This window comes from Pomacea canaliculata, linkage group LG3 (genome assembly GCF_003073045.1).
Source record: "Pomacea canaliculata isolate SZHN2017 linkage group LG3, ASM307304v1, whole genome shotgun sequence".
Taxonomy (NCBI): domain Eukaryota; kingdom Metazoa; phylum Mollusca; class Gastropoda; order Architaenioglossa; family Ampullariidae; genus Pomacea; species Pomacea canaliculata.
The window spans coordinates 19,711,691-19,735,145 of NC_037592.1; the positions used below are offsets into that span (position 1 = coordinate 19,711,691).

At 40.7% G+C, this 23,455-nt stretch overlaps 1 protein-coding gene across 2 annotated transcripts in view; it reads left to right on the forward strand.

The window, feature by feature from the left end:
- Positions 1 to 23,455, forward strand: part of LOC112560835 (WD repeat-containing protein 19-like) — a gene marked incomplete at its 5' end in the record, with an annotated part of 91,437 nt that overhangs the window by 45,230 nt on the left and 22,752 nt on the right. For both annotated transcript variants that reach the window (XM_025232905.1, XM_025232906.1), the window contains 4 exon segments: positions 9,124 to 9,185; positions 16,134 to 16,244; positions 17,836 to 18,074; positions 19,301 to 19,376. In XM_025232905.1, coding sequence (XP_025088690.1) covers positions 9,124 to 9,185; positions 16,134 to 16,244; positions 17,836 to 18,074; positions 19,301 to 19,376 — 488 coding nt within the window.

A 23,455-nucleotide genomic window follows, 5' to 3' on the forward strand; every position in this document is an offset into this window, starting at 1 on the left:
TGAGAATTGGCTACTAAGCCAAATGGGCAGATGTAGTCTAGATAGTGAAAAAGAAGACTTAATCTTAGATTTGAAGTATTTCACTTTTATTAATACATATTCATCATTTGCAAACAGTTTGTCAGGAAATTTGTTCTTTTGAATAAAATGAGCATGCAGGTGCAAATAATAAAGCTTATAATTGCATTTTGCACTAATGTCTGATAATATTTTAGTGCATATAATGCTGCCTGAACCAATATTTATGTTGGCATGGATTGAGCAAGCAGCATTGCTTTGTCTTTGCTCTTTGACTATTTAATGGTTTTTCAGGAAATTTTAGTGTTGCAAAACCAGTCTTGGTCACACAAAAAAAAAAGCTGCAAAAACTGTTCCCATCTTTGTGCAATTATCAAAAACACAGCTTATGAAAATATGCCTTGCACTTGGGCCAGGGATGATGTCAGGCAAGGGGAGGTCAGCATCTTTGGCTGCTACCAATTACAGACTTATCTAATATCAGTAATTTTATGCTTTCTTAATGCTTATGAAACATTATTTAGTAAATCTAATGTTGGATGTCTCTTCTCTTCCATATCTGCCATCTACCCAGGATAAAATCCTTTAAACCAGCACTAAAAACACATCTGTTCCACTAGTATCAATCCTTACACCAATCAACATAGTTGTTGAAAGTTGTGATTATACTCAACTGACTAGTTTGCCTGTTTGTTCAGTGTTCAGTCAGGGAATGCTAACAAGAAGACTGCGGGTTTCAGATCCTTCTCTAATGCAGCCCCGCTTTTGTGGAACTCGCTTCCCCTCTCGACCAAGGAGTCTGATAGTATTGCATCTTTCAAGAAAAATCTTAAGACTCACTTGTTTAAACTTATTTGAAGTTATCATTTGACCTGCAGTTTGGTGGCTGCTGGGATCACCGCGCATTGAGCGCATCTTTGTGATGCGGATACTAGCGCGCTACAAAACTACATCATCATCATCATCATTTGTCTTCCTCTGAAGATTTAGGAAAATTTCCATCTTTATTATTTGTTCCCTGATTCCTCTTTGTGTTGTCTTTGTCTTTTATTACTTATTTGTATAGTTGTTGCTCCTTTCATCCTTCATATTTTCTACAGGTCTCCTACTGAAGTGCTGAAAGCATGCTTCTTCATGAATATGATTATGGGCTATATCAGCGGTTCTCAACCTGTGGGGCGCGACCCCCTGGGGGGTCGCGACGTGCCTACAAGGGGGTCGCGAAGGTGGTCCTTTTTAAAAAGTTTCTTATACCGGTATTAGTGAAATTAGTTTACATTGTGTAACCGAGTGGAAAGGGGGCTCAAACTCCACATCTCTTCTCCCTATTCTCTGCATGCAGTGACTTCTCACTTCCAAAACTCGAAACAATCCCCCTCTCAACAATTAAGCTTCCAATCTCCCTCCTCTCGCCTTTTGCCCTCTCTCTCCCCCAATCTCTCATCGCTGACTCCCCTCTCCCTCTCCAGTCACACCTCTTTCTCTTGTTTTTAAACATCTAAAATGCAGGCATTTAGGAAACGTCCATCATTCACACCCTTTCGCCCTCGCACGTGCTCAGTCCTAGTACTCTAGGTCCCTGACAGAAGGCCATGACCACACAGTGCGGGGTGGGGGCTGAAGAACGACCGATGACTGCTGCTAATGGCATATTTATCGGACATATTTGAGAAACTGAACGTTGTGAATACTTCTAAGCAAGGGAAAGACACCACCATATTACAAACAACTGACAAGATGAATGCTTTCGTCTGAAAAATTTCGTTGTGGACGCAAAAGATACGCCAAGAAAATATTTTTGATATGTTTCCGTGCTTGTGTAAGTGCAAGGCTGACAACTTAAATCTTGATCAGGTGAAGAATGTAATTATTGCCCATCTAAACGGACTGCAAGAAAGGTTTCAGCATTATTTCGCTGAAATTGATGTGACTAAATACGATTGGATTCGTAATCCATTTCTGGCTGATCCTAGCACAAGCGGGTTGTCCACGGAAGAAGAGAAGCTCATCGACCTTTCGAGTGACCAATCCCTGAAAATGGTCTTCCAAACAACACCAGTGCCAACATTCTGGATTAGCATCAACGGTGCTTTCTGAGAAAGCAATGAAAGTTCTGCTGCCATTTTCAACTTCATATATGTGTGAGCAAGGATTTTCAGCATTGGCAGCACTGAAGTCGAAATACAGAAATCGTGTGGACGCAGAGGCTGAGCTGCGAATAGCAGTGGGTACGAACATCGCACACAGGTTCGCTTCTCTATGCAACAGCAAGCAGGCTCAACCTTCTCATTAATCAAAGTGAGTGTCCAATAAAATAATATTTATTAGCACCGCAGAATTTGCTTTAGTTAAATTTCATTAACAGTTATACTTCTTGCAGATACGAACTTTGTTCTTCCGTTATTGAATTGCATTGATTTCCTCGACGCGGCGTTCGAGGTTAGCTAAGGCTCCCACCCCTCTCCTCCACCGACCTAGCTGGCTAAGGGGGGTCGCGGACGTACTGGTGTTCGTCAGGGGGGTCGTCACAAGTAAAAGGTTGAGAACCACTGGGCTATATAAATCACAGGTTTATTATTATAACATTGCATTCATGTGATGTACAATTAAAATTTAATCCACTTTTGTTATTTGAGCTTAGCCACACTATAACTTTGCCCTGAACCCATAGACTGTAAACTGGGTTCAGGGTTAAAAAGATTCCCACTTGTGCTATGGGAACTGTTGTAAAATTTTGACAGTATGTTGCTAAATATGCAACAAAATAAACATTAATGCAGCGGTTCTCAACCTGTGGGGCTTACAAGGGGGGCGCGATGGTGGTCATTTTTTTAAAGTTTCTTATACCGGTATTAGTAAAATTAGCTTACATTGCTGGCTAAGGGGGGCGAGCGGACGTACCTTTGTTTGTCAGGGGGGCGTCACAAGTAAAAGGTTGAGAACCGCTGCATTAATGTTAACATTGTTGCAGCTAAAGTAAGTATTATGAAAAGATAAAAATACAAAATGAAGACTGTCGCGTGTCAGCGATTGTTGCTGTCATCTTTGTATGCCTCCCGTACTGTGCTGGCCTGTCATTGGGGGTTTTCTTCACGCTTTTGCCGCCCCACCCCCCTTATTTTCTTCATTCTGTTCATCTTCCGTCTTAGCGCGCGCGCGCACGGTTTCTTTGACGCATCAATTTTCTTTTTCCTTCTTTGACGTCATGAGCAGTCGTCATCCACTAACGGTGCTAGACCGTGGCCCTGACAGCCAGAGTTTTTCATTTTTGCGTCGATCGATCTGCCACAAGCCGTTTTGGGTGAGTAGAGATACATTCTTTCGGGTTCCACACCATTCTAGCCCGTAGGGGCCTTTGGGGGGGGGGGGGGTCGGAAGTGCAAGTGAGAGAATCTTTTTATGTTCAAAGCCATATTCAGATGCTTGCATGCAAGACTTGTACCTTGTTAGGTTAGCATTCGTGATTGCCGGGTCGCGACGCTTGTAGCGCGCACCCATTTCCCGCTGTATGGATTTCTATAAGAACAACATTAGAATTTGAGCGAATCTTGTGACAAGTCCGATGGTCAGATATATATGTATCTGTGTGAAAATATTGTTTTAGAAATTGAGCTGTTTCGGGACACGCCTGTTGATTGTAAGAATTGTTTTATCTACAGGCTTATTTTTCGTTCTTCACTCTTCCTCCTGTTGTTATTTTTCGCTCTCCCTTCGTGTCGCCGTGTCTTCACATCCTTTGTTCGTGCTACTGTCCGTCATCCTGTCGAGCGTCCGCCCTGCACCCTCATCATCTCGACGGCGCATGAACCTGCGACCCTGCTGCACCAGTGTGTGGAAAGGACTTCGGCTGAGTACCTAGAGCAGGAACCTTCGAGCAGGGGCTGTCGCGGCCAGTGGCCGGCCCACAAGAGGAGAAAAGGGGGACCGGCTGGACGAGAGGACAGAGAGGAACGTCGTTAGAGCGGGAAGCAAGCCCAGAGGGCGGGCTGCCGCCTTGGGACACCTTGAACGGACTTCTGACCTGTCATACCGCAGTGCATGCGGGTGGTGTGTTGTATTTACGGTTACTCTGACTAGCCTGTGCACAGGGCTATTGTTTTATTCTTAACCTTTTGCCTGTTTGCTATTTTAATTTCTTGTAGGCGTTAGAGACGCCTGTCACTTCTTTTTAGTGTTATTCCAAGTATGTATTAAATTAGTCTGTTTTGTACCGGGAATTTTGTATCTGTTATTGCTGTTGTGGTCTGCGCTCAATTGTGGTTTGACTGGTACGCTGCGAGCCGTCTCTGGCAGAGCGAGAGGTTGTGCGTTCGTTGCCGGCTGTTCGAGCGGGCCCGAGCGTGCGTGCGTCCGGTGACGTCGGGGACGGTCCCGCGACAAAGACTAGCAGTGAGATATACGGTACACGGACTTTTCGCCGCCGGACGTTTCGGAGCCGGACGTTTTGCCGACCGGACGTTTAGCCAACGTATGTTTCGTCGACGGAGGTTTCGGCGCGGGGCACTTCATTTCGGCATTTCACGCGGGACCTTTAGCCGAAGTCAAGTGTGTGACGCCCCTTAGCTCACACATTTCTCTCGCCATTGTATCAATGTATCAGTGAACTCTCTCTCACTATCCCTCCTCATGTGAACCGTTATCTCACACATTTCTCTCGCCATTGTATCAATGTTTTTTCTCAATGCTGTTGCGCATAATCTGTGACAATCAAAGTGAACTGTCTGTGAAGTCTGTGTGTAAAATTTGTTTGAAATAAAGAATTATTGTGTAATCTAGTAGTTACTTTCATTCTTTGAGAAGTAAGTAAGCGCTCTCTCTCTCTCTCTGACATAATGCGTCGAAAAGTCTGTTGGCTAAACGTCCGGTCGACAAAACGTCCGACTCCGAAACGTCCGGCGGCAAAACAGGCATTGAAAAAGCAAGTGGTAGAAATCCCATGATTTTTAGATAATATGGAAGTGATACATTTTGCTGCCACTTTTTAAAAACAATAAACAAGTGTTTTGAGATTGTGATGTGAATCCACAGAGAGTGAATGTGATGGTAGAGTTCCATAACTCTGATGGCTATGTATGCCAAAGTTTGTCACAATATGATCGGGGAAGGGGGGGGGGGAGGTTGGAATTTTCCATTCATGAAGGGATTAATTCAGCAGGAATCCCTTCTTGAGTTCTTGATGCCACCTGGAACAAAACTGTCTACTTGCACCTGCAATTATATGCTTTTTTATATTTTGGAAGATAGAGGTGGGCCTTTGTGGCTAATGCTGAGGAATCTGCCAGCACAATTGTCTATTTCAGCTTCACTGGAAAGTGCCTGATGTTCAGATGTGTTTTGATCCTGACACAATACAGTGTTCCCTCGCTACTTCGCGGTTCATATATCGCGGATTCACTACTTCGCGGTTTTTTTGAGTGAAGTATCGATCGATACTTCCGCGCTGGGAATTATCGTTCTACAAAATACCATAGATATTTCAACAGGAAAAAGACGAAGAATGTAGCTAGATTAGTATTTCTATTAAAATATCATGGTAATTTTGTAGATAGTCAGATGAAAGAAATAATTGTGTATGAGAAATCCATTGCTATGCGTAAGCGACGAGCCATGATTGGTATCTCCCGTCTTGCAGCCAGTTTGCATCAGTTTTTTGGGTTTCTTTTCGAGTACAGTTATAATTTTTTTACACTTAAGTGTTATTGTACTTTATTAATACCATGATTAATATATTACTTTACACTAACATGATATTGTTTTACATGTATATATTATTATTGCATGTATGTCTCTAATTCAAGGAAATTCGTTTATCGCGGCTGGTCTTGGAACCTATCCCCCGCGATAAACGAGGGAACACTGTATTACCACAGGAGATTTGGTTCCTTTGCTTAGGTAGGTGACCATCATGGGATTGTAGAGGTCCAAGACCATGTGTTCTTGGAGCAGTCTGCCTACACTCAGTGTTCCTAACCACTTTGACTTTCATTATACTGACACAAAGCTGGATGTTCATGGTAGTCCATGTTTTGGATCTTCAGAAAAAGAGAAAAATAGTCCCTACAGCCCAACCAACATAACCTATTTACAGCTGGACAAAGGGTGTAAAGAGCTGCATTCTCTCATATGGGAACTCATTTAGTGAGCAAGGATCCATTTCTGGGAAAAAAACTTTTATCTGACTTGGGAACAAGGCCTTGAGATATCATGTTGAACAACCATCTGGGACACAACTGAAAGTAAAATTTTACCCTAACATTTATTAGTTTGAGAAGATACAGCCTGTTTTGAGTAACTTTATATCTGCTGGACAGAAGGGCTTTTTCTTGTTTTTGTACTGTAACTTCCTGCTCCCTGGTGACAGGGAGGCAAGCAAAGGCATGAGAAAATAAAGACTATAGCTTCACAGTGACATTAGCACTTTGATTGGTTTGGACAGTGGAGAGGCATCAAAGATGATGAAAAGTTTTGACCAAAGAGATGTAGGGCTGCATGGAAAGGGTAGAGGCCAGAATGACACCAAGACTCTTAATACCGAACAGCAGGGCCGCCGAGAGCCAGCCCGGCCCCGGACAGACGACCTCTCCGGGCCCTTTTACTTGTAATTGTAAATTATTTCCCCAGTATATAATGTATGTTTACAATTCGAATCTCAATATCTACACTCAAACTCAACTTCTGCATGTGTAATGCTCGGGTGTTCTGTCCTTAGACTTTTCTTTAAAAGAAAAAGAAAAGGAGAAGAAGAAAACAAAATCCACTGACCAAGGCCGGGCCCCCTTGACAGCCTCGGGCCCGGGTACACCAGACCCCCCTGTCCCCTCTCGTCAGGCCTGCCGAACAGTAAGTGAATTGTGGTGCCAGACAGGCAGAGACTAGGAGATGAGACAGTGAAAAGGCACTGTCTAGTGCCAGTGATCAATACTTCAGTCTTGTTAGTTTCAGCTTGAGTTTGTTTTCAGTCATCCAGTTCTGGATGTCAGAATAGTAGTGACAGATGTAGGAGAGAAGGCTATCAGTTCCTGTCTATGGAGAGCTGGCATGTAGCATGTAGTTGCTTGTCTTCTACAAAGCCAAGATAGTAGAGGTCTTACGGCTTCGTGAACAATGACAGGGCTGGGTGTAAAAAGTGTAGAGAATACGGCCCAGAACAGAACCCTGAGGAATGATATAGAAGACTGAGAAAAGCTGGCAAGAAAGGGAACCAGGAATGACAGTCTGAGATTTGTCGTGGAGATAATTCTGGAACCAAGAAAAAGCTGTCTTAAATGCTAAGAACAGAACCAAGTCGATCAGAATGTCATGATTAAGCATATTAAATGTACCAGAAAAGTCAAGGAGAACAAGCACCAAAACCAGACCATTGTCAGTAGCACAGAGGAGGTTAGAAATTAGATGGTTCTGTGATGGGGGTGATAGGCAGATTGACACACAGGTAGAAGATAGTGGTGAGTGATGTGTTCACTAATCTGGTCAAAAATTGCACACTCTAGCAGCTTGGACAAAAAGGGAAGATTAGAAACAGGATGGATGTTCTTAAACTTATGAGCAACTGTGGCAGTTTTTGTTTAGAACAATTGGTAATCAGTGTGATTCAAAAGAACTCCACCTGGAAACCACTCGGGTAACCTGCCGGTCCCAAACCCGGATGAAGGATGAGGGTTGGGGGTGGGGCTAGCAACCCCACCCTGTAAAAAAATAAAATGCTACAGAACATTAACTGCACACCTAGATCCTGGACGAGAAGGTCCGTCTTCAGAAGGTGCTGACGTGCTGGTGAAAACCCTCCGGAAGCCAGCTTACCGACCCATCTGACATGGAGGAGATCAGTTCACAGAGAGGCGGAAACAGCTAGCATGACATAGTCCCAACTGGAAAGGGATGCCCAGAACCGGGACCAATGGCAGGGTGTGGTTGCAGTCCTATGTTCCACTGGGGGCGAATAGAAACAAGAAGAAGAAGTGATTCAAAAGATTCAAGTTTCTGTAGCCAGAAAATTACAATCCCTTTGCACTTTCAGTTTCAAGACATCATTGTAACAGGAAGAGATGCACAACTAGTGATGATATGCAGTAAAATTTTGTCAAGGGAGTGGTACATAAATCTCGAAAGAGTCAGGACGTGACAATGATTATCATCTCCTAGGTAAACAGTATGACAATGAAAGAATTAAACAGCTGCATACAACAAACTTCCAAGGGTTAGTGGTGATAGGGATTGCAGTGGGGTGCACACCACAGAAACTGGTGGATCTAAACATAAGACGTAATATAAATTTTGATATCAAGGAGCTGTCTGCAATGACTGAAATGGAAAACTGCTACAGAGATACTTGAAAATTTATATAAATACTTATTTTGTGACTGTTTTTCTCCATAATTAATTACAATCATTTAAAAAATATGAGTACTGTGTTTCATGTATAAAAACTTAGTGACTACAGCATTGTGTACAAAAGGAGTAGATATTCTAGAATGTGTCATTCCTCCTTTATAAGATCTGTTAATTTTCTTGTAAAAGGTGCATTTTTATTATCAGAGGTCACATCATTGTTGTCTAATTTTATTATTTATCAGAATCTTTGTTGGAATCTATCATGTCAAAGGAATTTAAATGTTGGCTAGCATACTCCATTCTTCCTTTCATCTGTGTAATGAAAACAATGTGGGGTATGCTAGGGGAGTACCAAAAGTTCCACTGAAATCATCATAATTGTGATACAATAGAGGGAATTCTTTCCCAACTTGTTCCATATATACACATAGTTACTTTCATTTCTGTCTTTTCACAGTTCTCATTTTTAAATTATTTTAGACAAGACAAAGTTTTATTGCAGGGTCCATGTGTCACACATATACATTAGGGGTGTAGAGGTGGTGAATTTGATTTTATAAAATCCTTTTAGGCTGAATGTTATTTGAATGCAAAAACAAAATCATTGTTCTGCTGTAATGTTGTTACATCTGTAAGAATGGGTATAGTAGTAAGGTCAGTGTTGCATTTTGCTATTGTTTTTATACAACATTATTGGTACAGCTGTCTGAGGGTGTTGTCTGCATAGACATTTTGATTTTGTTGAGCTTATATATTGCTATCATTTTGTTACAGCTCTCAGAGTGTATCGTCAAATTGGAGATGTTGGGATGGTCAGTTCTCTTCGTAAGATCAGAGTGAGTCATAGTATTTGAACATTTTAGAAATGTTTTTAGTGCAGTTTCAGTTGTCTTCATCAGCAGCTAGCAAACTTGTAATTAAGTGAGTGCATAATTTCTCTCTATTCATAGATCACATAGACCATGAAAAAACATATTGCAGGGACTGGTGCTCAGAGATTGTTCAATAGTTTTGATGAATGTCCGTTGATGGACACTTGAAATCTTGACACGTGACAAAAAAAGACACTTGAATTCTTAAAATGACTGTATTTTTTTTTCTGGTTCATAGTACTCTGTCAGGCATGAGTAAGGACTGATGATGACAAGCAAATACACATAAATATGTCCAAAAAAAAAAAGAAAATCAATTATTAACAGAGGTTATATCATTGTAGCACTCTAGTTGTAGTCTGTTCATGAAGGAGTCCTGTAGGATATACTTCATGGTTTGCTCTGCATCTGCATAGGAGAGATAAAAAAGAGAACTTACATTGCGCCATATCCTGGCCCAATGGGCAAGTTCATGGTGCTTTACAAAAGACACACACATGGACACACAATGTAACATGGATAATTGGTGTCTATAGAATGTCATATGGGATGAAAGTTATGTAGCCAGAAGTTGCTTCCAGTGTGACCAGTCCATTTGAAGAACAGTAATCCAGGCTGCAAAGACTTCTTTCCACACCACAGTTCCAGTCATAGAATGGGTCTAATAGGTAGAGATCTTTTCTTTTCTCCTTTCTTTTTTTCTGCTCTTAGAACTGCCTGTAGAATGCCTTTTTGAAAAACCATATTGAGTTCACAAGCTGGAGAAAGAGATGCAGTGCAAATCCATGGATATAATACTTTCAAGACTTTCAAATGGTCATCATCATTCATAATCTTGTCCACAGATCACATCATCCTAAATTGTTAGGATCTACATGATAACAGAAAAGGGAGGATAAAGCACACTGTGTTGACTATGTGACCTTCTCACTGGCAAACTGCATGTAGAAACTGTTAAGGCAAGATAAAGGAACAAGATAGTTAATGATGGGAAGTTTGATGGGAAAGGGGTGTGTAGGTAGGAACAGATAAAGAACAATCCAGATGAGTGATTATGCACAACGAAAAAGCACAGATCAAAAGATGTGGATCCAAGAATTAAGACCAAAAAAAGAGAGAGAGCAGTCTCCTGAAGCCAGTTATGCAAAAAGACATCACTATTATTCATTAATTATTATAATACATTGTGGATTACTGCAGTTGTAGCTTCTGATAAAGATAGTGCTTAAGTCTGTTGCGCCCTGCTCTGAGGTGGAGGTTCTAAAGTTCCAAAGGGTGACCCTGTAGCCTGACTTGTAGAAAGCTGTGCTATCTTCTCTGCAGAACTTCATACCATCTTGCTTGTCTAGAAGCATGTTTACCGCTCTTAGTAGCACAATTTTGTTATTATTTCAGACTCCCTTTCTGCCCTCCAAGCTCTTCTTTCCAATGATTTTGACCACCCTCTTGTGGTCCAGTTTCATAAAATTCATGCAGTAGTTATGACAAGACTACATGTAGGACACACCTTTGCCACGCAATCGCACCTTTTACGAGGTGAATCATCACCAGTTTGTCCGTGGTGTCTAGAAAATTTTAGTGTGGTTTAATTACTAACCCTAACCCTGACCTCCAGAGTCTCTGCCAGCAATTTTTTACAACAGACTCTTTGTGTTCCCTGTTTAAGTCCATCCCACCGGCAGTTATTTTCACATTTTTTAAGAAGGATAGGGCTGTATCATGAGATTTAAAGTTTTATGCTCTGATAGTTTGGGGTTTTTTAATTTGTTGGTGGCCTTTTGGGCCACAACCCTTTTTTTTACACTTTACTCACTTTTTTACATTATTTTTGTTTCTTATGTTGGTTTTTAATTGATAAAGATTGTGCGGTTATATCACTTGGGGAACCTGCTCCTAAACTTTTTTAAATAAGTTTATTTTATGTCGCCATGATATAGCTGTAGTTGCTAGCATGGCATAAAATGCAACTAACCATTCAGCACTCTAACCACTTGGTTACCCACTTCCCCTATTGCTAACATACTGTCCTTGTCTAGCAAAGGTTGTGGGGCATTCAGTGGTTTCATTTGTCTCTTAGTCTGTTGTAACCTTGTACTTTATTCTTAGTGGTGTGTATCATCTCCAGAAAGTTAATTTATGTAGCACTTTACTTTAAAAGCTATCTAAAAGCTCCTAAAGAGATAAACACAGACATAATAACAGTAATGGTCTCATTGTTGTATCAGCTAGTGTAGCTACTATTGTTAAGAAAGTGGATGCCATCAGCATAGAGGTGGTCACTTCAACTCATTAATACCACCACCAAAATATCCTTTTCTAGCTTTTCTTCTTCTCTGGCTGTCTTTAGACCTGCAGCTGGTATTTGTATTTGTAGTAGTGGCAGGGGTAATAGATGGTGGTGGTGGAATCATCAACATATAGTTCATTTTTTGCACACACATGACTGTCATGGAGGTCACATCAACACAATGGCAGTGAAGAAAATGGAAGAAGCAGAAGGCACAATTGTAGACAATTGATCAGTCAGGTCCACCCTTGTTGACTCATGTAGATCCAGGGATTGAGCCTGTGTGTGTGTGTGGGGGGATAATATTGCAATGAAAGTAGACATTAGCGCAGAAAACGTTGAACATATACAATAAAGTGGGGAATTAATTCAGCAAACCAAAAAAAACCCAGAGATAATGAACAAACATGCATAAATAATTTTTTTTAATCAGCTGTCTATGGATTACAAGTATGTGAAAGATGAAGCCAATTATCTCTTTCCCCTATATTTCGTATCAAGAGCTGTTGATAGATTCCATTGAAGATTACTATCAATGATCTAGCCTTTACTGTTAGCTAACTAGACAAAATTATTAATACATGTTTGTTCATTGTCATCTGTATCTCTGTATCTGCTTATGTGAACCACTTAGTTCACTGCCCCTTTGGCCACTAGGCTATCTCCTTTGGTCCTATCATAGATCCATTTTTAGTACCAATATTTTTCATCAGATATAAGTGTTTCCACCACCAGTTAGTGCAACTTACCTTGTAGTGGTGTGGCGGTTGCGCGCCTTGTCGATCCACACAGCTATGTCGGCAGGAGCCTTGTACTCCTGACAGGTCTAACCAAGCTGAACAGTTCTGTCATGGTAGAAGCCAGACTAAAATGTTGCACCCATGGCCCTCCAGGTTGGGGGTTTTGCTTTGGGCTAACAACCCACTCATGTTAAAAGAAAAAAGCTGTTACAGAAACCGCAACAGTACCACAACAAGGGCCTGGTTGGGAATAATAACAGTAAATGTTCACTTGTATAGTTCCTTATCCTGGCCAGTGGACAGCTGAAAGTGTTTCACAAATAACAGAAGGTGATGTGACATCAAAATAAGGTGACGAAAAAATGTCAGTGTTCAGCAGACCGTGTCCTCCACACCACATACAGCACGAACAACAATCTACAGACAGGGCTGGCTCTACCATTAGATGGTCACCTAGGGTGCAGTCGCGGAGTGGGGAAAAAGGGGGGGGGGTGCAAAATTGCGTTGCTAATTTTTTTTTTTTTAAAGATGAACAATATTAGGAGAAAAGACAATTTTCATAGAATGACATTAGCAGGACACCTTTCCTCTGCTTGTATTTCGACCACCATGCTAGTTTCTTTGTACATGTATTAAAGGAAAACCCATTACTCGAGTGGGCTTTTGCAGTGACCAGCTAACTAGCGGGTAAGTAGAGGGTGCAGGAGAGCCGATAGAGGGGCAGGGGGCAGCAGAGGATCAGTGTTGGTGGATAGGAAAAAGCTGGTGGTGCAGTCATGGACAGGGAGGGGGCAAAAAATAGCTGCTGTTTGTTTATTTAAATATGATGAAAAATGTTAGGGAAAAATATAATTTTCATAAAATGACATTTGCAGGACACCTTTCCTCTTCTTGTAGGTTCACTTCACACGCAAGTTTATCAGTTAATATGTTACAGTAAATCCTGTCATCTGAGGGCACATTTGCAGTGACCAGCTAGCCAGCGCGGAAGAAAGGGGCGGAGGAGGAGCAGGGTTAGTGGATGGGGAAGGGGTAGATCCCTAGGATGGATGGGGCCACATACTAGATTCACCCTTTTCTCTTCTAGCCTAAGTTGGAAGTTCAGCACTTATTCATAGGAAACACTGCAGCTGAGTTCTGGGACAACAAGATTGACCTTGGGCTGTGTACAGCGGTGACACTACTGGGGATTAAGATTTGACAACCTATAGTTTTGTACTTACTGTTGTGACTCATTGTTGTGAATATTTGACTTTCTTTATTAATTATTATATTTTCGGTTCAATGGGTGTATTACGCTTTATTTGTCAAATTGTAATGTTTTTTATTTTTATTTATTTTTCTGTTTGCACAGTTTGAACGGATAGCTTGTTGTTATGCTCATTTGACAGAATATTTGAAATTGGTTATTAAGATATAATGCTTATTAAAACCTATAGGCTTTATACTTCTCTAGTTTTCAACTACCAGGCTGGACACGGATCAGTTCTGGCTATTAGAATGTGTTTGGGAAGCACCTGAACGCCATGATATGATTTACTTTACAACTTTGCATTGTTAGCATGTCTCCTTGGTATCACCCTCCCACCTGTAGGTGTAACTTTTGGAAAGGGGACACTGCGATTAGGGTGGTCTAGATGCTAGAAGCTGTTATAGCTTGAGTTTTAGACCAAACAACAAAATACAACCAGAGAAATGTGCTGCAGATTTCTTGTCTGCATCAGTATACAATCATGTCATTGAGAGCAAATTCTCTCAAAAGTTTCATTTTAATAAGCCATTCTTTGACACTTCTGCTTGTAAATTCGTATTGAGTTCATGTAGAAAACCACTTTTCTACTATTTTTATCAGCAAACATGTAGTCAGGGAAGTTTTACCTGCTGGTTATTCTGTAAGATGGGAAAGAGCGAACGAAAATAGAAAGTACTTGTCGAGGTGCTAGGTGGAAAGGGTAGCGATAAATCTGTCACAGTTAATGACCTGTGGGATTAGATTATCAGGACTGTACAAAGAAGCTGCAGAAAACCACTCTCCTATTTTAATGCTGCAGAGGCCTCAGTGCAGTGACACTTGATAGTTGTCCATAAAATGAGAAAGAGAAGAAAAGAAAGATTGAAAGGACGAAAGTCCGTTAGTCTCAACAGTGGATACACTTTCATGGTCCTACAATCACGGCATCATGAGAGTTTGTAAACATAAGTCCACATGTTTTTTATACACTGTCATATAGTTGTATATATTTTATTAATACAATTTGTCTCTTTACCTTAATTATTGCTTATATTGCTTTTTTTTCCTTGTATGGATGCAATTGGTTGAGATAGTGTTGTTTTAAAGCCTAACAAAACATTCCATTGCACAAGCGGATCCATTACAGTTCTATCTCTAGTCTTCTTCATGTCACTGTCAGGCTTGGTGAGATCTGTAGGCAGGGAGGCAAGGGGAAAAAACCCGAGTGGATAAGCGTGTGTGGAAGGAAGGAATGTTACATGTGATCCACATTCAGCTAGGTTATAATGTTGATTTGTCACAAAAAAAGTCGTTCTTTACAGATCGATTGGCATTGTCACTGGACCTGTTTTGACTGATGTGTGCTTGCAAATGCAAATCTGATGAGTCCTGAGACAGGACACGACAATCATGAATTGTAATATGTTTATTGTTTAAATTTTGAGTTAAGAAAATGGAGATAAGCTTAATTGTATAATTTGTTTTTAATTGATTAAAGGTTTTCTTTTGGGAGGGGATATGGAGGAAAGGCACAGTATTTCCTCTCTCCTAGAGCACAGGAGACCTGGAACATCAGAACCCTCTACAAAAGTGGCGTCAGTTCAAGTGACAAGCAGAATGAGAAAATACAACACCAGGATTCTTGGGTTATGCAAAACCAGATGGAGTGAAAACGGACAGACCAGACTAACATCAGGAGAAACCATTATTTACTCTGGCCACAAAGGGAGTAGCACTGCTAATGTCAGTGACCATGTCCCACACAATAATATACACAAGACAACTTGGACTTGCCCTGATGGCCAGACAGAGAACCAGACTGACCGTATAACAGTTGCTTGAAAGTGGAGAAGGAGTCTTCAAGATGTCCAAGTGAAGAGAGGTGCAGATGTTGCTTCAGTCCACCAGCTCCTAGTGGCAGTCTTCAAGATTAAGCTGAAGTCCTTCATTGATCCGCATTGAGATCTGCATCTTCAACTTCAGTGTCCTACTGTATGGTTCTGAAACCTGGAGAGTGACAAACATCATAAACAACAAGCTCCAGACCTTTACCAACCTATGCCTATGCCATATTCTGGGAATAAGATGGGCTGAAAAGATCTTCAACAGCAGCCTGTGGAAAAGAACCAACAAGAATGCCACTAGCCAAGACATCAAAAAGCGCAAATGTGGCTGGATAGCACACACCCTGCACAAACCAGCTGACACTGTTGTCAGGCAGGCACTTGACTGGAACTCTCAAGAGAAGAGAAGAGGAGAGTTGGGAGATAGATCAAAGTAGACTTGGAAAAGAACAGTAGAGAGCGAGGCAAAGGACGTTGGAACCACATGAAACCAATTGAGGGGGGCTGCCCCAAATTGCATTTGCTGGCGAGGTGTTGTTGCGGCCCTGTACTCCTCGCGGTGTAACAAAGAATAAACAAACCAAAAGTGTTTCATATACCAAGAGCTTGTCTGTAAAATGTAATATAAATTTGTAATCACTTATTAAATGTGAAATTATTACATGTTTAAAAATTGCTATCTGTTGATTCTCAGTGAAAATGCATCTTTGTTTATCTCTGATTATTGTGTTTTTAGGATGTAACAATTACCAGAGAATGTCATAGTTGTTTATTGCAAAATAACCTGCCAACATCAAAATTTCTTCTTAGAACATTGAAAACCGTAACCTGCTGGCTGGATATGTTGCCATGTTTCTTGGAGAGTTCAACCATGCCCAGGACTTGTTTCTGAGCTCCAGCAATCCATCTGCTGCCCTGGAGGTTTGAGACATACCCTTCTGTGCTCACCCTTTTTCCCCCTATCCCAAACACTTGCCACTTCCTTCAGTAAACAAATTTTTAGTGGTGGAGAAAAAAATATGTTTGATTAAATTTAACTCAGGACACATCTCTGTTTTAGATGTCCTGTGAATTTTCTGTTTTGATATGATAAATAAATTGGGAGAACACTTGCTAGCATTACTTCTGAGAACTGTTTGTATATTGCTTATTGCTTCTCATGTCAGAAAGTATTAGACATTCCTCATGTCAGCTTAGGGGGTGTGAGGGGTGGTGGTGGATCACACTATCTTACTTTCTCTGTCTTATGCCCTGGTTCACTCCAAGCTATACTATGGTTCATCATCTGTGGTCTGCTTGAGAGTCCTATCTCACATTTCTTAACCCTGTTCACCATCATGGGCTCTGCATCTGTTGGGGTGCCATTTGCATCACTCCTGTACACTTCTTTACGTGCAATTACTAGGGAGCCTCCACTTTCTTTTCACTGAAACTTATGCTATCCTTTGTCTGTCATTTAAAAGATCACCCTGGAAATTCTGTATACTATGCTGTTTTTTATCCTTACCATGCTATGTATGTCCTTCATGCTAAGGAGCCCAAACTATTATCCCTCCGGGCTGCAACTCATTTACAGGCTGCTGGAGTGAATGTTTAACAGGTAGAGCCTGAAAGTTTCTCCTGGATCTCTTCCTGTTCCTTAACTTTGTCTTGATCTTATGACATTTAAATAGGTGACAACAATGAACACTTTTCTGCAATGCCTGTAGGACATTGACTATTCTGGATTCTGTTCTGGCTTTACCGATGATTCTAAGTTCCAGATGATGGACCTGCAGCTGCGGCAGCAGTTCCGTCCCGTCAGCTGCAACAGGCCTCTTCAGCCCGTCTTGCAGATTGCTGCTGTATCTTCTCTGCAGAACTTCATGCCATCTTACTAGCCTTGCAGCACATTTACTGATCTTCGGTGCAGAACTTCTTGATAATTTCAGATTCACTATTTGCTATTCCACTTTGACACTCTGGACCAGAATAAGTTGCATGGCAATCTTTCCCCTAAAGTTCCCCATCTTTCTGACTACCCACCTCCAGGTTGCTCTGTGGGTTGAGAAGAGTTAATAGTAGACAGGATAGGATAGACCTTTGTCATGCATTTTTATTTTTTATGGTATATCTCCACCAGTTTGCCTATGGTGTAACTGGCTCTTAGTTTTACTTGTTTAAGTCCACTCCACTGGCAGAGATGTTTTCCTTTTTAAAGCTAGTAAGGCTTTAACATCAGCTTTAAGTTTTCGGCATTATTCACAGCCTCTAGTTTAATGATGATCTTATAGACCACATCACACCTTATAAAAATAACACATTGCTTACCCTTTTTAAATTGTCTTTTTCATTTATTTTTTTTGGTTTATATTGTTCTATTGTTATTGTCTCACTTGGGGGTCTTCTTTTTTTAACACTTTCAATATAACTATCTCTTGCCGTAATGTAGCCTTAGTTGCTGGCACAGCATAAAACTAACAGCCAACCTTGATTGTGTTAACTATTTAAAAGACCATTTACTGGTCTACAGATGCGGAGAGACCTTCTGCACTGGGACAGTGCACTACAGCTTGCAAAAGCTTTGTCTCCAGAGCAGATTCCATACATCTCACGTGAATATGCACAACAGCTGGAGTTCACAGGAGACTATAATAATGCAATGTCTCACTATGAAAAGGGGATGACAAACAGTGATAAGGAAAAAGACCATGATGATGTGTGTGCAGCAGGTATTGCAAGGGTATCCATCAGGCTTGGAGACATTCGCAAGTATGGTTTATCTTTGTGGGCATAACCATACAGTTTATGATCTTTATAATAATGTTTGTGATAATGGTGGTGACAATGATGTTATGTTAATGATGATAATAAATTGTGCCAAATTTCAGCTTATATTGTTTGAGACATGAAGAAATGTTTAAATACAAAGGGAAATGTATGTCCTGTATTAAGTTTGAAGTTAATAATACAGTGAATTTATATAGTGCCATATCTCGGTCCTATGGACAGGCTCATGGCACTCATTGTTGTCTAGAGAATGCCAGATAATATGAATGATATCTAGCAAGAAGCTGCTCCAGTATGCACAAATCATTTGAAAAAACTATGATCCAGGATGCAAATTCTCCTGTCCACATCACAACTCCAGGCATAGAACAATAGTTTTTTTTAGTCTTCTCATTGGGTTGCCTGCAGAATGCCTATTTGAAAAACCAAAATGAGTTAAGAAGCTGTTAGAAGAGAAGCAGTGCAAATCCATCAAAATAATAGTTTAACTGTTTGTCACCTTTCAGCTCTTTTCGCAGATTAAGATGTGTAAAGGTACAGATCTAAATTTATAGTTCAGATCCACAAACTCATTACTATTAATACATGTCCATAGCAAATACAAAGTCTATAGTTGTAGAATAAACAGTAGATCTGGGAACAAGAACGATGGAGTTAGAGAAAGATACAGTTAAGCCATAATAATTGTCATGTACAACAAAGTAAGTCATAATTAAAATAAGTGAATGCTAGTAAAATACTCCAATGAGAGGTTAATGTGATTTCTATATGTACGGAATGCTGAAGCTGAAAAAGTAATGGCTGACACAGGCAATGCTTCATAATTTGTGGAAGAATAAAAGTCTGCATGATTCCTACAGTCAATCACAAAAACATAGCTGAAACTAAAGCTTGGTCAATGATGAACATACAGGCACAAACTGCATATCAACTTCAGTCACTATGTGCACCAGGCCCGTTCTTACCCCCCGCGGGGCCCAAGGCATAAGGTATGTGCGGGGCCCTTGACACCACGATCGCCACGGTTGTTATTTAATCAAATGTGCGGGGGCCTAGGCAGATGCCTCGTCTGCCTGCCCCTAAGCACGGCCCTGATGTGCACTATGGAGTGTTCTTGCACTTGCATGCATGTGGGTGAGTGCATGTATATGACATCACCTATAAACATTCATTAATAATGATTCTATAATTATGTCATTTTCAATTAGAGGTGTGTCACTGGCCATGAAAATGCCAAGTAGAATCCTAAAAAAGGAATGTGCTGCTATTTTGGAAAGCATGAAGGTAAGAAGAAACTTTAGTCTATAGAACCATCTTGTTTTAACCTAAAGGTATCCAAAAGTCTACTTCTTGTGGTACTAAATAAGGATTGTTAAGTTCTAAATAAACTAAATAAAGATTTACATTTCTTAGTTGGATAGTAAAATTCTTCGTTCTCTTAATATTTTCAATTTCTTAGGAAATTGCAAAGTAGTTAAGAACATCATTAACCGAACACAGAGGTGCATACACTACCCAGTTTAATACCTGAGTATTCTTTCTCATTTGACCAAACTGTTGAAATCCAAAAGGATTGGGCAAAGAAATGCAGCAAGAGAGAAGATGGGCAAAGCATATATCCTTATATCTCTGTACAGCATGCTATTTAAAGTGGTTCAGAAAGGGAAATTTCTTGTGGTCGTCTTTGGGAACCACATTATCCAAGAAGTAAAATTCATTGGGGTCATCTTTGGCCATAAACTGCCTTTTCTATCTCGCATCAAATCTCTACGTTTTTATTGCTAGAAAGCCTTGGACATTCATAGAGTAGTTGGCCCCGTCACCCGGGGGATCGCATGGTCCTGCTTCGTCTGTATCATGCCCTGGTCCGCTCCAAGCTAGACTATGGATCCATCTTCTATGGCTCTGCTCGAGAGTCCTATCTCAAAATTCTCGATCCTATTCATCGTCAAGGGCTCCGCACCACTCCTGTACAACGTTTGTATGCAGAAGCTGGTGAGCCCCCACTTTCTCTCCGTCATCTGAAACTCATGCTATCCTATATCTGTCATTTAAAAGCTCATCCTGGAAACCCTGCATACCGTACTGTTTTCGGACCTCAGCGTGCTGCCCTGTATGCCATTCGAACCAAGGAACAAAAGCCATTATCACTCCGTGTAGCACCTCACCTACAAGCTGCCGGAGTAGATATTCAACAGGTAGAGCCTCTTACTCTACTACCAGCTCTCCTTGGACTCTTCCTGTTCCAGAGATTTGTCTTGATCTTACAGTTTTAAAAAAAAAAGAGGACACTAGTGACCCCATCTATCTCCAACATTTTCATGAACTCCTTTCTGACTATCCTGGTTTCTGTTCTGTATTTACAGATGGCTCCAAAGTCCCAAGTGGTGGCCCAGTCGCTGCGGCAGCAGTTCCATCCTGCCAACCGCAATGGGCTACTTCAATCCAATTGGCAGATGGATGTTCTATTTTCACGGCAGAACTTCACGCCATCTTGTTTGTCTTTCAGCGTGTTCACTGCTCTTCGGAGCACAACTTTTTGATTATTTCAGACTCTCTTTCTGCCCTCCAAGCTCTCCTTTCCCATGATTTTGACCACCCTCTTGTGGTCCAGATTCATAAAATTCATGCAGCACTCATTCAGTGAAACAAGGACATTGTTTTTATTTGGGCTTCTGGCCATGCTGGTATCCCAGGCAATGTTCGAGCAGACCAGGCTGCCAAGGCTGCATGTTAGTCACCTGGCAAATTAAAGTCATTTGTTTCATCAGACTGTAAACCTTTCTTTTCGGTCTACGTTCAGTTCTTATGGCAACGCCATTGGGACACTCAAGGCCAAAACATATTATATGCCACTCTTCCCTGTCTTTCTGACCGCCTACCTTCATGCCATCCTGTGAGGCGAAGCGGTCCGGTGGCACATCGGTTAGCGCCTGTCACCAATACAGTGAAGGTTGGCTGCCCAGAGTTCATTTCTCTTCTCGGGCACGCTGTTCTTTCTCTGCACATGGCATCTGTTTACAGGGCTGGCTGCCTTGCCATAATATAGCTTTAGTTGCTGACACGGCATAAAACACCAATTCCACCCCCCCTCCTGTGAGGCTTGAGGAGGTGGTCCTTGCTAGACTAAAGTTAGGACACACCTATGCCATGCAGGGACACCTTTTACGAGGTGAACCACCACCTGTTTGCCCCTGGTGTAGGGGAAATTTTAATGTATTACATATTTTGATTGTTTGTCCTGAGCTCAGACTATCCAATAACAGTTTTTTACAGAAAACTCTTTGTTTTCTTTGTTCAAGTCCATCCCATTGGCAGCAGTCTTTACATTTTTAAATGGGGATAGGACTTTATCATCAAATTTAAGAAATTTTATGTCTCGAAAAGTTTTTGATTCTTGGTTTGATGGTGGCCTTTTTGGGCTTCACCACTCCATTTTATGCTTTTCCCAATCTTTTACACATTGATTGCTTATTGTGTTAATTTTTTAAAAGAATGTTATGGTTGCATTACTTGGAAGTTTTTTTCCCTAAACTTTTTAAGTTGAGATTACTCTTGTCGCCGTGATATAGCCTAAGTTGCTGGCACAGCATTAAAAAAAAGCCTTTACAGGGAAGAAAATTAACTACATAAATGAAGTAATTAAGAATTATAGAAAAAATTGTAGTAAACATAAAGGAATGTGGTTATGTACAAAAATGATGGTTAAGAAAAAATATGCATATATTTACTAGGTTTCCTGGAGTTGGGAGGAATCTCTAGATGCCTCATCTATATGTAGATAGATGGCATCAGAAGTTCAGGGAGTTTGATTGCTTAAGACTGAGAGGGAGGCTGTTCCATAGCGCTTCCTGAGTATTTCAGACTTGATTTACAAAGGTCTTGTCTAGGAATGGGAATATTCAGTTTTGGAGAGGTTCTAAAGTTATTGGAGGAAAATAGTAGAGAGAGTCTTGGCGATAGTTTACCTGTCAGTATTTTATACATGAAAATGCATTGATTAAATTTAAGTCTGTCTTTTAGAGGAAGGACGCCTAGAGAGGTGAAGTCATTCGGGTCCATTTTCAGTTTTAGCAGAACGGATTTGATTGCTTGCCTCTGAACACTTGCTAAAGGTTTCATGGAAGCTCCACTAGCGGAGTCCCAGAGGGTGGAGGTGTAGTTAATGATTGACTGGATGTGGGTGGTATAGAAGAGTTTTCTTGTGTGGGGGTCTAGGAAATATTTAATTCTTGACAGCTGGTAGACTTTCTTGGAGATGTTTTTGCTTGTGGTTGAGATGTGTTAGGACCACGATAAGTTATTATCAGTGGTAACACCCATGAGTTTGTGGAACTGTACTTCCATTATTGATTGAGTGCCGATTTGGATATTTCGAACCTTATAAGGTGCTCTTGTAGGTGCTTATGGATGTGTTTTTCAAAGGGTTTTGAGAGAGGCATTAGAATTGAGATTGGACGAAAATTTGTATGGTCACTTGGATCACCTGAATTATGTATTGGGATTACTTTTGCTTGTTTAAGGTGCATTGTAAGGTAAGATTTATCAGTACAGAGGTTATACAGGTAGGTCAGGCTTTCAGTAATGGCCGGTGCTGAGAGCTTTAGGATTTTGTTGTCGATATTGTCTGGTGTTAGTATCTTTGAGTTTGGTAAGTGCTTGATATACATCCAATATAGTCATTGAGGGCTTGGAGAGAGTGGTATCAATTTGTTCTGAGTTACAGAAGCTTTGTAGTTTGTCTAGTTTGTTTTCTTGTGACTTGTCATTTAAGACTACCCTATTAGCAATTCCTGCAAAATGTGCCAAAATTCCTTGATTCGTTTCATAGCGGTGACAATATTTCTTTGCTTTTTGAATTCAGCTTCGCGGCCCCTTTTTAAGTGTGTCTCTTACATTCAGAGTGTCTGCCATCAGTGTGGGTTTTTTTTTTTCTTTACAGCTGGGTCATTATTTTTCTCATTTAAGTTCACTCTACCAGCTGCAATTTTTCAGTTTTAAAGATGGTGAAACTTTACCATCAGATTTAAGGCTTTAGTTTTTTTTCACAATATCTGTTTTTATGGTGGCTTTTTAGGATGCCACACACACTTTTTAAAAACATATTACTTGCCACTTTATATTGTTCTTTTTCTTTTTTTGTTAGTGGTATTGTTATTGTTTTATCTGGAAGTCTTGTTTGTCACCATTTCAATGAAGCATGACTCGCTATCTCACTTTGATATAACCTTAGTTGCTGGCATTCAAAACACAAGCAAACTGGTTGTCTGAGTCATCTTATCAACTCAGTCTCTCTGATATGCTCATGCTGACCTTCTGCGTGTACCACATCAGACATGATACTAGCCTTAAAACCTACCTTT